At 41.3% G+C, this 15278-nt stretch overlaps 1 protein-coding gene across 4 annotated transcripts in view; it reads left to right on the top strand.

Moving 5' to 3' along the window:
• Nucleotides 1–15278, top strand: part of SH3RF2 (SH3 domain containing ring finger 2) — a 132567-nt gene that overhangs the window by 44439 nt on the left and 72850 nt on the right. For all 4 annotated transcript variants that reach the window (XM_014794855.2, XM_014794848.2, XM_087429610.1 and 1 more), the window contains exons 3-4: nt 8618–8887; nt 11921–12016. In XM_014794855.2, the coding sequence (XP_014650341.2) occupies nt 8618–8887; nt 11921–12016 (366 nt within the window). The remainder of the gene's footprint in view (nt 1–8617; nt 8888–11920; nt 12017–15278) is intronic.

Below are 15278 nucleotides of genomic sequence, written 5' to 3'. Positions count from 1 at the left end.
TTCGATTAAGAAAGGAAAGAAGAAATGCCATGCCCACTGACTCAAAGTGGCAGGAGATAGATTTTTGTTGTTGTTAGTGTCATTGAGTCGATTCCAACTTCTAGCGACCCGGCATACAGCAGAGCAGAGCCCTGCCCAGTCTTTTTTTGCATAGTCCTCTCATCTTTCAGTGCTATATCAAACAATGTTCTGCTGCTATTCATAGGGTTTCATGGCCAATTTTTTTGGAAATGGGTGGCCAGGTCCTTCTTCCTAGTCTGTCTTAGTCTGGAAGTTCTGCTGAAACCTGTCCACCATGGATGACCCTGCTGGTATTTGAAATACTGGTGGCATAGCTTTCAGCATCTTGGCAACACACAGCTGCCACAGTATGACAACCAACAGATGGGTGGTGTGGTTCCCTGACTGGGAAACGAACCTGGGCCACTGCAGTGAGAACACCAAATCTTAACCATTAGACAACCAGGGCTGGCTAGGAGATAGACAAAGAAGGAAAATGTAGAGCTGTGACGTCCTAGCTCTCTACCTAGGACTGGAAGAAGAGAGGTGTGAGACAAAAGACTGAGGGGAGAAGAAATAAAGAGAGAAACACATGACAAAATTCACAGAACAGAGTAGACTTTTAGATATAGATGTTGGGCCAATAATAAGAACCTTCCTTACATTGGTTCCCTTCCCATCTCTCAGTGTTTCTCATCTCCCTATTCTTTTCCTCATAAAACTTACTCCAATTTATAATTATATTATATATTTATTTTTAAGTTGGATCTTTGTTTCCCCAACTAGACAATGCCTGGCATAGTTGGCACTCAAAAAATATTTATTGAAAGAATGAATAACAAGTGGAGCTGGAAAAGTCAGGCCAGAGAGTGTAACAGCAAGCTCATTACTCCCCTCTCCTCCTTTGGGCAAAACTGTAAACATCCTTATTTATTGAACACTTATTATTTGCCAAGCATTCTCCTAAGTATTCTATGTGATTTATCTCATTAGTCCTCTCAACAAACCCATAAGGAAGTGTATTCAGAGGTTCCCAAGACTCCCTCAGGTTCAGGGATTCACTAGAAGGGCTCACAGAATTCAACAAAGCTGTTATACTCATGGTTAGAGTTTATTACAGTGAGAGGATAAAGATTAAAGTCAGCAATGGGAAAAGACACATAGGGCAGAGTCCGAGAGAGACCAGGCACAAGCTTTCAGTTGTCTTCTCCCAGAGGAGTTGTGCAGACAGCACTTATTTCACCCAGCAACGATGCATGACAACACACATGAAGTATTGTCAAAAGGAACTTCTCCCGAGACTTGATGACCAGGGTTTTTATTGAGGGTCAGTCAGGTAGGCGTGACTGACTTCCCAGGTGGTTGACCTTAGTCTCCAGCCCCTCCAGAGGTCAAGGTTTTACTGCATGACCCAAACCCTCAACAAAAATTACGTTGTTAGCTTAAACTATCTGGTGTGTCCCAAGTCCCCAGATAAATAAAGTCTTTCTGATCAGGCAGGATATTCCAAGGACTTGGAGACTATCTCCCAGGTCGAGGGCCAAATCTTTCAATAGAATATGCAGGGTTTGGATAATGCAGATTTTCTGAGTTTACTGCACAAAGAAGTATTAGCATTAGCCCCAATTTGTGGATGATCCAAACTAAGGATCAGGAAGGCTAAGTGATTTGGCCAAAGTTATGGAAGCCAGAACGCAAACCAACATCCTACTTGACTATAATATCTGTGGGTTTTGCACCCTAGTACCTCCCCTGAACAAGTAAAATTCTCTGCAAAAAGGAGAAACTCGCAGAGAGGGTTTTATAAGCCTGGCCTCAAATTTGAATGCCCAGATTCAGGGATTTCCACTTAGGAAGATAACAGTACCATGAACCTTCTGATGGTCTCAGGGCCCCAAGCAGCAGATGATCTAGGATTTGCCAAGGCCAGCCAGATCTGATCCCGTTGAGTGAGTTCTGGGGGCTTCTCCTTCCTCACTGGAGAAGGAGAAACATATGCACAAGGGCCGGCCAGCACTTTCTAATATACCCCCCATTGCCCTCAACAAATCTGCTCCAGAAGTATTATTACAGTGAGGGAGGGAGGCAGCGTGGCTGAGTTGACTAAGCAGAAACTAGGAAGTTAGGATCCAGGGCAGTTGGTTGACCTTTTGTCTCACCAGTAGAGTGATACCACAGGGGAAGTCACGCTTACCTTACCCAGCATTCCCAAGGCCTGTTCTCTAGTCCTGCAAAGTGGTCCAGATGCAAATGCAAAATCACGTTAGCAGAGTAAAGCTTCTGAGGAGCCAGTCAGCAAAGAAACTTTTGTGACTTTGCGTAACTCAGTGTTTCCTGAGCTTATTTAAGTATGGAACCCTTTTTGAGTGTGTGCAGCATCAAATTATTAAAATATGACCAAAACGCTCCTTTTTTACTTTCCAGCTCATGCCAATAGATCTGCTTTCAGGAAATTATTATCAGTCATATTTATTAACCTTGCATGCATCCTTTTCCTCCAGGAATGGCAATTCCTAGATGTTTCTTGATTATTTCACAAATTCGTTCATCAAACATTTATTCAACAGCTGCTTGTGCCCAGGCCTCAGAAGTGGAGATACAGATGCTTCAGCTACAAATCCTGAATTCTCCAGCAGAGAATTCATAACCTGGTAAATGATAACTTGAGCCAAAGGCCAGGATGTTTTTCCTTGGCTCCATTGTGTAGTAATGGGCAATCTCACAACCAGCTTGGAGAGGTAAAAAGTTAGCTTAGTGTGTTGGTTTTGGCCCCACCTGATGCCAGGAGTACAGAGAACTAGGCCAACCCCTTTCTAAACAAGTGGGAAGTGTCAGTGGTGCGTAGTGAAGAGCTGGTTACAGAGGGGCAGGTTCAGCTCTCACCCCAGCTCAGCTTTTTCTCGTGTATGTGTCACTATGGTGATTCTGCTCCTCTTAGGCTCCTTTTCTCTTACCCGGTTATCAATCCACATGCCTCCTTCATTATTTTCAAATTGGAAATAAGCTCAGGGCTCACTGGCAACTAGACCTCCTGCTGTTTCTGAATTCTACTATTTCATTGTTATGCATTTAGTTGTGTCTGAGTTTTTAATATGTCTTAGTCAGGACTTGTTCAGCTTAAAGTGTCAGAAATAACTCCAAGCAGTTTAAGTAATAAACAATACATTGGGGATATGATCTCATTTAACTGAGTATCCTTCAGCCATAGCTGGATCTAGGCGTTCAAATTTTATTGTCAAGGCTTTATCCATCTAGTTACATATGTATCTCACTATATCTCTAGTTCTGCTGCCTTCTGCAGCTTCACTCAGGCAAGTGTGTCTACTGGTTGGGAAATATCGCCACTGGTAGTCCAAGGCTTATCACCTCAAGGCTGATGATCCAAAGTAAGAAAGACTCTCTTCTTGGTGTTTATATATCAAACTTCAAAGAACATTCTAATTGGTCCGATTTGGGGCACAGGCCTGCCCTATACCAAGCACTATGCTGGGGGATTTGGGTGCCCTAACTGGCCAGCCTGGGCCACATACCCCTGTGTGTGTGATGAGACCAGAGTGATTGATGTGCCCATCAGAAGATGGAGAACAAACAGGTGGTTCCTCAGAGAAGGGGTGCTTGCCATAATGTTATTCCTAACACACATAATTACTACAGCATAATTTTACTACTAATGTCTGCATGCCCCTGTTTCCTGGTTTCTGGATTCTATGCATTATGCCTCCGTCAAAAGCATGGCCCTCGTGGCTTTCAGCCCCTACTGAGGTGACCAATAAATAGACAAATTACAGGAGCATAAAAGTCTTGAGGCTTTTGAATCTTGGAAAAGGAAAGCTTTTTAGGCACACACAAGCTTCCACTGGATTATCTGTCTTTCTGAAAAACACTGGGAAAAAGAGTTTGGTAATGACCTGGCTGTGAGACCTCCACACCACTTTGTCCCCACTCCCCCTCCTGCCTGCGCCTATAGAGACAGAGAACAATTGTGGGTGATAAAAGCTGTTCCCAGCAATACAACAGGTGATAGCTGATGCGCAACTCGAGTCATTTTCCCTTGAGAGAACAGTTGAGGACCAGATAGAATGAACCAGCTGAGTCTCTTCAGGTGCTTAACTTTTATGCAAGGGCTCTGGAGTTCAATAATTCATGCTAATACAGCCAGCAGCAAGCAAATTGCATTCACACTCTATTCGGATTTTGATTACAAAACAGAGCCCCAAATGAGTTTTATGATGGAAAGACGTACTAGGTGACTTCAGCTGGATGAAAGGGAATGAGGGTGATAGAAGCACTAGGGCTTTGGTGAAATGAGCCTAAGTCAATCTCGAGTCTGCATACACTGGCTATGTGACCTTGCGTGGTGACATTGAACATCTCAGAAGTTCTGTTTCTTCAGCAATAAAATTGGGTGATACCACCTACTTCATAGGACTTTGAGATCATATGAGTGAGATAATACATGGAAAGTACATTCATGTAATAATGTAAAAAAATTTCTGTGGCTTGCTAAAACCACAATAAATGTCAATTTCCTTCCTCTCTCCTTATTCTCTCTCTCTCTCTCACCACCCTCCTTCCCTCTTTACAGCATGGAAGCCAATGTTTCCTGTAAGTATGAATGTAGAACTGAGAATACCAGGGGATGGGTTATCTAGAATGAAGAGAAAGAAGATGAAAAGAGCCTTCATGTTAAAAATAAAATTTACAGTTTGCTTCCAGAATACTTACCTATACTGAGGGGAGATGGAGAAAAAATTAAAATGGTCAGGCAATTAGTACTATCTCAGAGTTTCAAAGTTTATGCATCTTTAAAGAGATTTAAGCATTTTGTGCAATTTTAGTTTAATATACTTGCTCAGTGGTCATTAAAATACATAAGCTAATTGCACTGGAATGTCTTCCAGAAAAGAAAGGAGAAAAGCAGCTTAGCCGTTTACAAAACCTACATCAAAACTCCATTGCTCCCATTTTAGTTAGAATAAGATATGACTCAGACCAGGGGCATCAGACTTGGATGCTGAGGGAGCTCGATAAAAATGAAGCTACTTGAATCATACTCCAAGAGATTCTGGTCGTGTAGGCCGGGGATGGGGTCCAGAAATCTGCATCTTTAACATCTCCAGGGATTCTGATACAGGTGAACCACAGACTCCATTTTGAGAAACACTGTCTGAATGGATAAGAGCTTGGGGCTTGGGGATAGACAGACCTGAGCTCAGATCCTAAATCTACCATTTTCTAGCTTCATGAACTTGGGCAAATTTTTAACCTCTGATCCTCAGTTTTCTAATCACAAGTTGTTGTGAGAATTAAATAAAATATATTGTGGAGTGCTTAGCACAGTGTCTGGCACATGGGAAGAAGCACTCAATAAATATTAGCTATTCATACTGTCATTATTATGCAAAGTCAAAGGGACTTCGATTCTTTTTTTCTTGTTTTTTCATTCTTCCTTTCTCTCCTTTTTTCTTTCCTTTTCTTCTCTTTTTACAAATCCAAACTAACAGTGCATTAAGCAAGATGGAAGTTTACTTAGCTTTCAGACAAAAGTCTGGAAGTAAAGTAGTCCAGGACTGGTCTGGCAGCTCTGCAACCCAGACTACTTCCTTCCCTATTTAGGTATGACCCTGTCGGGGGAAGAGGGAGAATCTCCCTCTGCCCTTTCCCTTAAGGTTCTTATGGCTGGCCAAATAATTAACAAGACAGGTTAGCAGGAGAAAATAATACCAAGTTTAATAACATGTATACATGGGAGAAACTCAGAAATGAGCAACTCGTCCCTCTGTCTAAGCTTCTTGCTTAAGTATTGCAGCTAAAGGCGAAGGAACATGTTGGGGGTGGGTAGTGGCCTGGGACTTCAGAGGGCAGAAGGACAATTCTTTTCAGGGTCATCTATTGATAATTTGGTCAGGGAGAGATAGAGTTTTTTGATAAAAGGGGCTTGGTGCCCCTCCCATTGCAACATCTATTTTACATTATCTTTATAGCCATCATGATAGAAGATCTGTTCCAGGAAGGAGCCACCATGCCAGATTCTCTAGGCAGTTAGTGGGGGAGGTCAAATATCCTTATTGTCTTCAGCTCGAAATAATCCGCATACCAGAGTGGTGCTTCCTGGGGCAGCTTGCCCTGAGCACCATCAACCCTTATCCACATTGTTCAAGATGGCAGCTAGAGCTCCAGCAATTGTATGTGCATTCCACACAGCAAAACAGAGGAAAGGAAAAAGAAAATCAGTCTCTCTCAGTAAGGACACTTCCTAAAAGTTGCTTATACACCATTGGCCAGAACTTTGCCAGAGAGGCTTGAAAATGTGACCAGTGTTCCAAGTGGTCATGTACCCAGAAAAATGTGATTTATATTACAATGGAGAATTAGAAAGAAGGAATATGGAGGGACAGCTATTGTTCCCTGGAATACCCAACCATAGGAGTTTAGCAGATTCAGATCATTTCCCAGAAATTCTCTGCTCTGATCCTGCTTCTGCCTGCTTATTTCTCAGATAAGGAACATCTTCTCCAAAAAGGTAGTCGCATGGTTTGCTGATCCTGCTCAGCTTGGCTTATCTTCTTCCTAAATCCTCCCATGCCTTTCACTTCTCATCCCTCAGCTTTATTCGTTTTCTTTTTACTGTCCAATTTTAATAGGCAATACAACTATTTCATTATAGAAAAGTTAGAAAACACTGCTAAGCACTTAGGGAAACAATTTTTTTAATGTTCAAATATCTCACCACTTAGAAATAACCACTCTTAAAATGTTGATGTATAGCCATCTAGCATTTTCCCCAGGTAAAAACATACATGTGTATTTATAATGAAAGCCTCGTCTACATAACTGTTTTTAACCTCTTCTATTATACTTAACCATATATTTTGAGTAACTCTCAATGTTATTAATTATAGATGAACATCATCAATTTTAATGACTGTAGGGTTTCCCATTGTGTAGGTGCATCATAATTTATTCAACCAATTTCATTTATCCACAACACTGTGCTAAACCTCCTAGTACATACATCGTTGCTTACTTGTCCACTAGTTTCCCGAGGATGAGCTGTGTTCCTGTGGTTTTCTAACTCTCTAAGCTCTCCTTACAGTATCCAGGGACCAGCAGAAAAGCACTGCTCTACCATCCCACCAGCAAGGTGCTGTTCAGGTCTAGTCTCTACCCCTAAGCTGCTTGAAATTCCCTTTAGAATGAACCTTGCAGACTCAGAAGGTCCTTGAAGAACTGAATTAATGCCCCTTCTACCCTCTTATGAATAACAAGACTGCCACCAGGAAAGGGGACTACTTCACCCCATTGCTGAGAAAAGCACGAAATAAAACACAATCCCAGGCAACACTGAAGGGCTTTCTGTTAAACCTAAGTTATCAGAACTGTCAGTTTGCCAAACTGACTTCAAACAAGACCAGAGTGACGCCATTTCTGTGTGGAGAAACCACTTCTAATTAGAAAAAAATGCATTTGATTGAAATAATTACTTAGAAAGACAACTGACTTGACAAATGATGATTCTTTAGCTGATTTTTTTTAAAAAACTGATGATTGATCTCTGTTGTTTTTAATCTCAGTTGCACTTCCTAATGATCCAAACACTCATGAGGTTTACACTTTCTAGAGAAGACTGAAGACAAATGTTGCATCACTCTCATATAGCACTTTCTATTTTCAGGGAGTTCTTTTGTTTGTTTGTTTTGCTTGTTTGTTTTTTTGTGTGTGTGAGGAAGATTGGCCATGAGCTAACATCCGTTGCCAATCTTCCTCTTTTTGCTGAGGAAGATTGGCCCTGAGCTAACATCTGTGCCCATGTCCCTCTATTTTGTACATGGGACGACGCCACAGCATGGCTTAATGAGTGGTGCGTAGTCCGGCTCTGGACCCAAACCCGCAAACCCTGGGCCACCAAAGCAGAGCAGGCAAACTTAGCCACTACACCACCGGGCCAGCCCCTTCAGGGAGTTTTTACCTCAATTTTCTTCCTATCAATACTGAGGAGTAGGTAGAAATGATATAGTTAGCCCTCCATTATAGATGACGACTATAAGAGATGTCATTCATTGAGCACACACTGTGTACCAAGCAATGTGCTAAATGCGTTAGGAACATAATTTATTCCTCACAACTACCCTCATGAGGTGGGTATTCTGTTATTGCCCCATTTTATAAATGAATATGATTTAAGAAAGATTAAATAACTTGTCCGTGGTCACACAAAAGGAAAGAGTTGGAGCCAGATTCCAAATTAGTATTCAGGCCCCAGAGAGAGTCACTCACTCACTCAAGTTCACATAGTTGTGGAGTCAAGTCCGAAACCCTGTTCCTGGCATAGTGGTTAAAAACAGGGGCTCTAGTATCAGGTAGCCTCAGTTCAGATCCCATAGCTGTCATTTCCCCGCTGTGTCACCTTAGACAAGCTACTAAACCACTCTGTGCCTCAGTCATCCTATCTTAGAAATGGGGATAATAAGAGTGTCTATCTCAAAGGTTAAATGGGATGATCCACATCCAGCACTTAGCACATAGGAAGTGCTCAGTGGTTAGTTATTAATATGATACCTTCCCTCTCTCCAGCCTCTAAGCTAAGTACACATGTTATTGGTCTGTGCCACTGCAGGTGCCTCGAGCAAAGGCCTTATGCAACTACCGAGGGCAGAGTCCCGGTGACCTGAGGTTTAATAAGGGAGATGTCATCCTCCTCCGGAGACAGCTTGATGAGAACTGGTACCAGGGGGAGATCAATGGAGTCAGCGGGGTCTTCCCCGCCAGCTCCGTGGAAGTCATCCAGCAGCTGCCCCAGCCACCCCCACTCTGCCGGGCCCTGTACAACTTCGACCTACGAGACAAGGACAAGAGTGAGAACCAGGACTGCCTGACCTTCCTCAAGGTGAGAGTCGGGGGGCTGCCAAAGTCACCAGCGACCACATAGAAACTGGCAGAACCTGGAGGTGTTCGCTTGATATTTGCTGATTTTTTTTTAATTATATGTAATTATACACAAATGAGTGTATTTATGTATATATGTGTGCATGTATATGTAATGTGTGTGTATGATTCAAACCACATAGAAGTGCTGTCACTAGAGAAATCTAATGAGTTTGATAGGTATCCTTAAACCTTTTCTATCGCAATTACAAAAATAAGTATTCATACATTCATTCATTCATTCATTCCACAATCACTTTTGAGCACCTATTCTCTGCAGGCACTGGGGATACAGCATGAAGGAGTCACATTCCCTGCCCTCAGACGCAGTGGTGGGAGAAACAGACGTGGACAGAAAATGACAAACACAGGTTGATAGCGTGCTGTGCAAAACTACAACTCCTACCTCTTCATCTGTATCTGTAAGGGTAGCCTTGCTGACCAAGTTCTAACCACCTAGTTGTACTCACTTGTTGTAAACATCATTCTACTCGTTTTGTTCTACTCGTTTTGTTGTAGACATCGTATTCAATGCATTTGTCGTAAACTTTGCATTCAAACACTCCAAACACACACCATAACATAATTATACCTTTATACATAAATAACCTCTTACAAGATATATTTTCTGAGCGCATTAACTACCCCGAGATTTTTTGCCTCTTTTTTTATTGGATGATTCTTCACCAGGTACAAGTAACAACACTTCTATTAAAGCCTAGACTACTTAAATTCTCTGTATTCAGTATTTATTATTCCTTAAACGTTCAGATTTTCTCATAGAAACCAAAGTTGGGGTGATTTTCATTCTTTGCTACTTCTGATAAGTAGATCAAATACAAGTGGAACTGCTACACAGCTCAGGAAAGGTCTTTTGTTTCGTAAAACATTTTTATTCACCACTACCAGAAATGAGATTTACTTCACATTCCCTCAAACTAGACAACCTCACTGTCCTCCATATTATGACGGACTGACCATTATTGTCTTGGCAGCTCAGAATGAGTCCCCTATGGAAGGTTGTTCTGTAGCCCCAACTGCGAAATCTATACTTCAACTGCAGTTAGAGGAAGGGCAGTTCAACTCCACAAGTATGGATTGAGTATTTACTTCGTGCCAGGCAGTAGACAGTGGGCTGTGGGGACACAGCTGGTTTTTACCCTTCTCTGGGAATTTGCAGACCGGGACACTTATTCCACCTGCTCACTCCTTCATTAAGCCCATCCACATGCCAAGTTGTGCACTGGGCATAAAGTGATGAGTCATTGTCCCTACCTTCACGGAGCCAGCAGTCTAGTGGAAGGAACAGACACATAAATGGGAAATTATGACAAGGAATCAGAAGAGAGAATTTGATCCATTCTGGAGGGCAATGGAAGGCTGAGACTATAGTAGGAAATCCGGTGGTCTTCCTAAATTCTGCATGTTCAAATTAAACACAAGATCTTCTCTCCTCAAACCACTCTTTTCCTAGTGTTTTCTATCTCAATAAATTGTACAATTTATTCACTCAGTCATTTATTCGTGCATGTCTACATGCATTCAAGAAATATTTATTGGATGACTACTAAAGGGGAGCCACTGTATTAGGTGCTGGAAACACAGAAATGAACAAAACAGATACAGGCCCTCCACACATGGAGTTTATGGTCTGATGGGGTGGGCAGGCATTAAAGAAATAATATCCTGTAAATGTGTAATTGCAAATTGTAATAAGGACAGAAAAAGCTAAGAAAAGGTATAATGCAGTAGTAAATTTAGATTTGGATTCATCTAAATTACTGAGGGGCATGGATCAGAAGGTCAGAGAGATAGTGGATGAATATCCAGGTTTAGATTGATGAACGGGTATGGACGTGGAAAGGTGTCCCTGATATGGTATTAAGAGAAAAGTCAGTGTGTCCTGTATGACTGTATTTGCATGACGTACAAGAAAAGGCAAAATGAATGTATATCCTGGGAGTCAGAATAGTGGTTACCTCTTGCTAGGTGATAGGAAAGGGTACAAAGGAGCTTCTGGGTGCTGGATGTGTTCTATATCTCTTAATCTGGACTGGGGTTTCGTGGATATAGTCAACGTAAAAATTTATCAGGCTTTACATCTAAAATTTATGTGCTTTATTATGAGTACATGTGTATGTTTCTGGAAACAATTTTAAAAATTAGTATGTTTATATGTATATATGTTTTATCCTCATAGAAAAGAATCTGAGGGAAAATGTGTTAACCAAGATGTTAACAGTGGTTGTATCTATGTTGTGGCAGAATTTTCTCTTGGTTTTGCTTATCTGTATTTTCAAATGTTTCTACAAGTCTACATATAACCTTTGTAATGAGAAAAATTTGAATAAAAAGTCATTTTACAATTAAAAATTGAATAGGTTCTGAAAAGTCTTCCAAATCACAATGAAATTCATTCTTCCTTTTGTTAAAGTCTGTCTCCCTCTGGCTTCTATCTTGATTTCTCCACCATGTTAATTTAAATGAAAAGCCCAGATTCTTCTGGTGATTGAAAATTAACATTTCCAAGTTTTCCTGTTGGATTCCATTAATCCTCCAACTTATTTCTACTCTTCTTATGGTCTTGGTGACTCAAATACTGCCCTTTATGGAGAAAGATCATTTTAAAGATTTTATTTATTCAGCTTTTTCGCCCCAAAGCCCCAGTAGATAGTTGTATGTCATAGGTTCACATCCTTCTAGTTGCTGTACGCGGGACTCGGCCTCGCGTTGGACAGAGAAGTGGTGCCTCCGGGCGCTCCCAGGATCCGAACCCAGGCCGCCAGCATCAGAGCGCACGCACTTAACCGCTAAGCCACAGAGCCGGCCCTATGGAGAAAGATCATTTTAGCAGGAAGAATTTATAAACAAATCATGAAAGAACTACATTCCTTATACCTTACACCATCTGGGACTCCAAGCTGATCTCCATTGAGGGGTTTCAACACCTGGAAACTGAGAGTAAATATTGACCATGAGACTTTCTCTCTTTCAGGATGACGTCATCACTGTGATCAGCCGCGTGGATGAGAACTGGGCAGAAGGAAAGTTAGGAGACAAAGTAGGCATCTTCCCAATCTTGTTTGTAGAGGTACGTGAGTATCAAGTCTACATCTGATTCAAGCTTACTCAGAAATAATCACGTGGCACAGTGATTCCTGAGAGTAATTCCTATTTGATATGAGGCTTATTTCAGAACTAACTGAAGTCTCTGAAGAAAAGATGCCAGATGATAGTACCCAGTTCTGGCAAGAGGGGGGAGAAATGGACCTTTTCTGCTGATAGGAGTGTAAACTGGTGCAATCTCTCATATCCAAACTCAAATAAACTCATATCAAGAACATTAAAAAGGTACATCTCCTTTGAGTCAGCAATTCCACTTCTGAGAGTTTATTGTAAGGAAATATTAAAATAAGTATGCAAAGATGCATGTACAAAATATGCAAAAATGTTCACCAGAGCATTGTGTATAATGGTAAAAAAACAGAAATAATCTAACTATCCAACAATAAGAATTTAGTTTTTAAAAATTATGGTGATAGAAAAATATATATCCATTAAAAATAATGTTATAGACGAATATTCAGTATCATGGAGTATTTGGTATTATGGAAAGATGTTTGTGATTTATTGTTAAGCAAAATAAAGCTGAATGGGTATAGAGTTGCAGATTTAGAAGATGAAAAAGTTCTGGAGATCTGTTTCACAACAATGTGGATGTACTCAAAACTACTGAACTGTATACTTAAAAATGGTCAATATGGTAAATTTTATGCTATGTGTTTTTTACCACAATAAAAAGAAACAAATTGAACTATATAAAACTAGCTTTATAAATATATGCACGTATATATATATGGATAAAGGACTAAAAGGAAATGTACCAAAGTATTAACAGTGGTGATCACTGAATGATGAGATTTTAGATGATTTTCATTTTCTTTGTATTTTATAAATCTTCTAACATGAGCACATATTACTTACTGTTGTTTTTTAAAGAAAGAAAGAATACGTTAGGCTATTTACCTATTTCTCCAATATAATAATATCACGTGGAGTCCCTAACCTAGCCTTCAGCCTCGCCCTGGCTTGAAGCAAGTCATTACAAATTTAGAAGTGAGATTTTATTGTTTAACTGCATTGATTGCGTGCTTACCAGGCATAAAGCATTAAAAGTGAGCAGTGGGGAGCTAGGAAAGAAGTGAAAGGCATGCTCCCTGCCCTCTAGTAGGGTGGGGTGAAAACAGAAGACAGGCGTGATTGGAGAGAAGGCCAAGTCTTCCATTCATAAGAGCCAAAGCAGGTTCTGAAGGGCACGGCGTGCCCAGAACGCTGTCCAGCTTTCACAGTTCTTTATACCCCGTCTACTCGGTCAGTGTGGAAGGGGTGGAAAATGGAAGGGAGGGGTGGAGGAAGGGTCCAGAGAGGCTGGTCTTCTTACTGTCTCTACTAAACGGTATTCTCATTCCTAGTGCTTTTTCTCTTGCTGAGGCCCCTTCCAGGTAGACCCACCCAGTGCTTTCTACTTGTTCAAATTTCACTCATTTTACAAGGCTCAGCTAGAACCCCACTTTCTCCATAAAATTTCAGCAACTACTTGAACGCTCAGTTGTCTCTTTCTTCTCTGAGCACCTGATGAGTGTGTTGCTTACACTTCACAGGCTAGCCTAACATAGAACAGGTTAAAAAATTAGCTTAGGGGCTGGCCCGTGGTGTAGATGTTAAGTTCAAGCGTTCCACTTCAGCGGCCGGCCCGGGGTTCACAGCATTGGATCCTGGGCACGGACCTACTCACCACTCATTAAGCCATGCTGAGGCAGTGTCCCACATAGAAGAACTAAAAGGACCTACAACTAGGATATAAAACTATGTACCGGGGCTTTGGGGAGAAAAAAGAAAAAGAGGAAGATCGGCAACAGATGTTAGCTCAGGGCTAATCTTCCTCAAAAAAAAAAAAAAACTACCTTAACAAGTGAATGATTGAAAAAATATCTGAGAGGCGGTCAGACTAACCAGGAAAAAAGTTAGAGAACAAACCATACACTGTGACCCCATCCTAAACATATATTCAATCATTCAACTAATTTTTCATTGACTGCCTGCTATATCCGGTCTTGGCCTAAGTTCTAAAGATACAAGACAGATATGGGCCCCTACTTTCAGGGATTGTAAAGTCAGACATTAACCAAGTAATTGTGTGGTGAAGAATGCAAAGAATGAAGTAAAGGGAACTATTGTGGGGAGAGAGAGTATGATGTGCAACTTCATCATAAATGTAGAAATCATACAAGGGTCAGCAAATGCCTCTTAAGCCAAGATCTGACAGATGATTAGGATTCATGTAGGTAAGCATGGAGGGAAGAGTGTTTTAAGGAATGGAGGTAACATGTGCAAAAGTCTTGGAGGATGAGGAAGTGTGATGTGTTCAAAGACCAAAAGAATACTAGAGCTGGAGTTAAGAGAATAAGAGAGTGACAAAAAATGAAACCAGGGAAGTAGATGGGAGACAGATCACAGACAGCTTTGTAAACCATCCTGTATTAGTCAGGGTGAGGTAGGTTATTCTATGATAATAAACAGCCCCTAAGTCTCAGTAGCTTAACAAAGAAAAAGTTATATGTTCAGCACAGAATGGTGAGAGGCTCTGCTCACATAGTTACTTAGGATCCCAGACTAGCAAAGTTGGAGCCATCTTGTAGCTGCACCTTCTGGAACACATGGACTTCCTAGTTTCCCCAGCAGGGGAAGAGTAAGGAAGAGTGAGGCATATGTCAGCAAAGGCCTTAGCTCAGAAGTGACACTTGTCACTCCTGCTCATAGCCCATTGGCCTGAACCAGTCACATAGCCTCGCCTGTCTTCAAGTCAGCTGAGAAATATAGAGGAGTACATGGAATGTTTGGTGAGTGTCATTGTCTCTACCATATCCTAAGAAGTTTGGACTTGACCCAAAAATCAGTAGGTCATAGAAAGATTTTAAGTGAGGCAATGACTCCATCAGATTTGGATTTCTTAAAGACTGCTGTAGCGGCAGTGGGAAGAATAATTTGACGGAGAGAGAGCAAAAAAGCAGAAAGACCAGGTAGGAGGCTACTGCGTGGCTCAGTTAGAAAATGATTGTGACTTGGACTAGTAGATTGGAAACAAATGGACAGATTCAAGGACATTTTAGAGGACTGGGAGGTTGACAGAAGTGGGGGATAGGGGAGAGGGAGTGGTCAAGGATCATGCCCCACTTTCTGATTTGTGTGCCTAGGTCAGTGGTGGAGCCGTTTGCTGGGTCAGGCAACATTTGCTGCAGGTGAACAATTACATGATTGGGAGACAATGGTGAAGTCTCCAAGCACAGAGATCA

This window comes from Ceratotherium simum, chromosome 4 (genome assembly GCF_057802395.1).
Source record: "Ceratotherium simum simum isolate JZ-2026a chromosome 4, ASM5780239v1, whole genome shotgun sequence".
NCBI lineage: Eukaryota > Metazoa > Chordata > Mammalia > Perissodactyla > Rhinocerotidae > Ceratotherium > Ceratotherium simum.
This window is presented reverse-complemented; position numbering and strand designations above follow the sequence as displayed.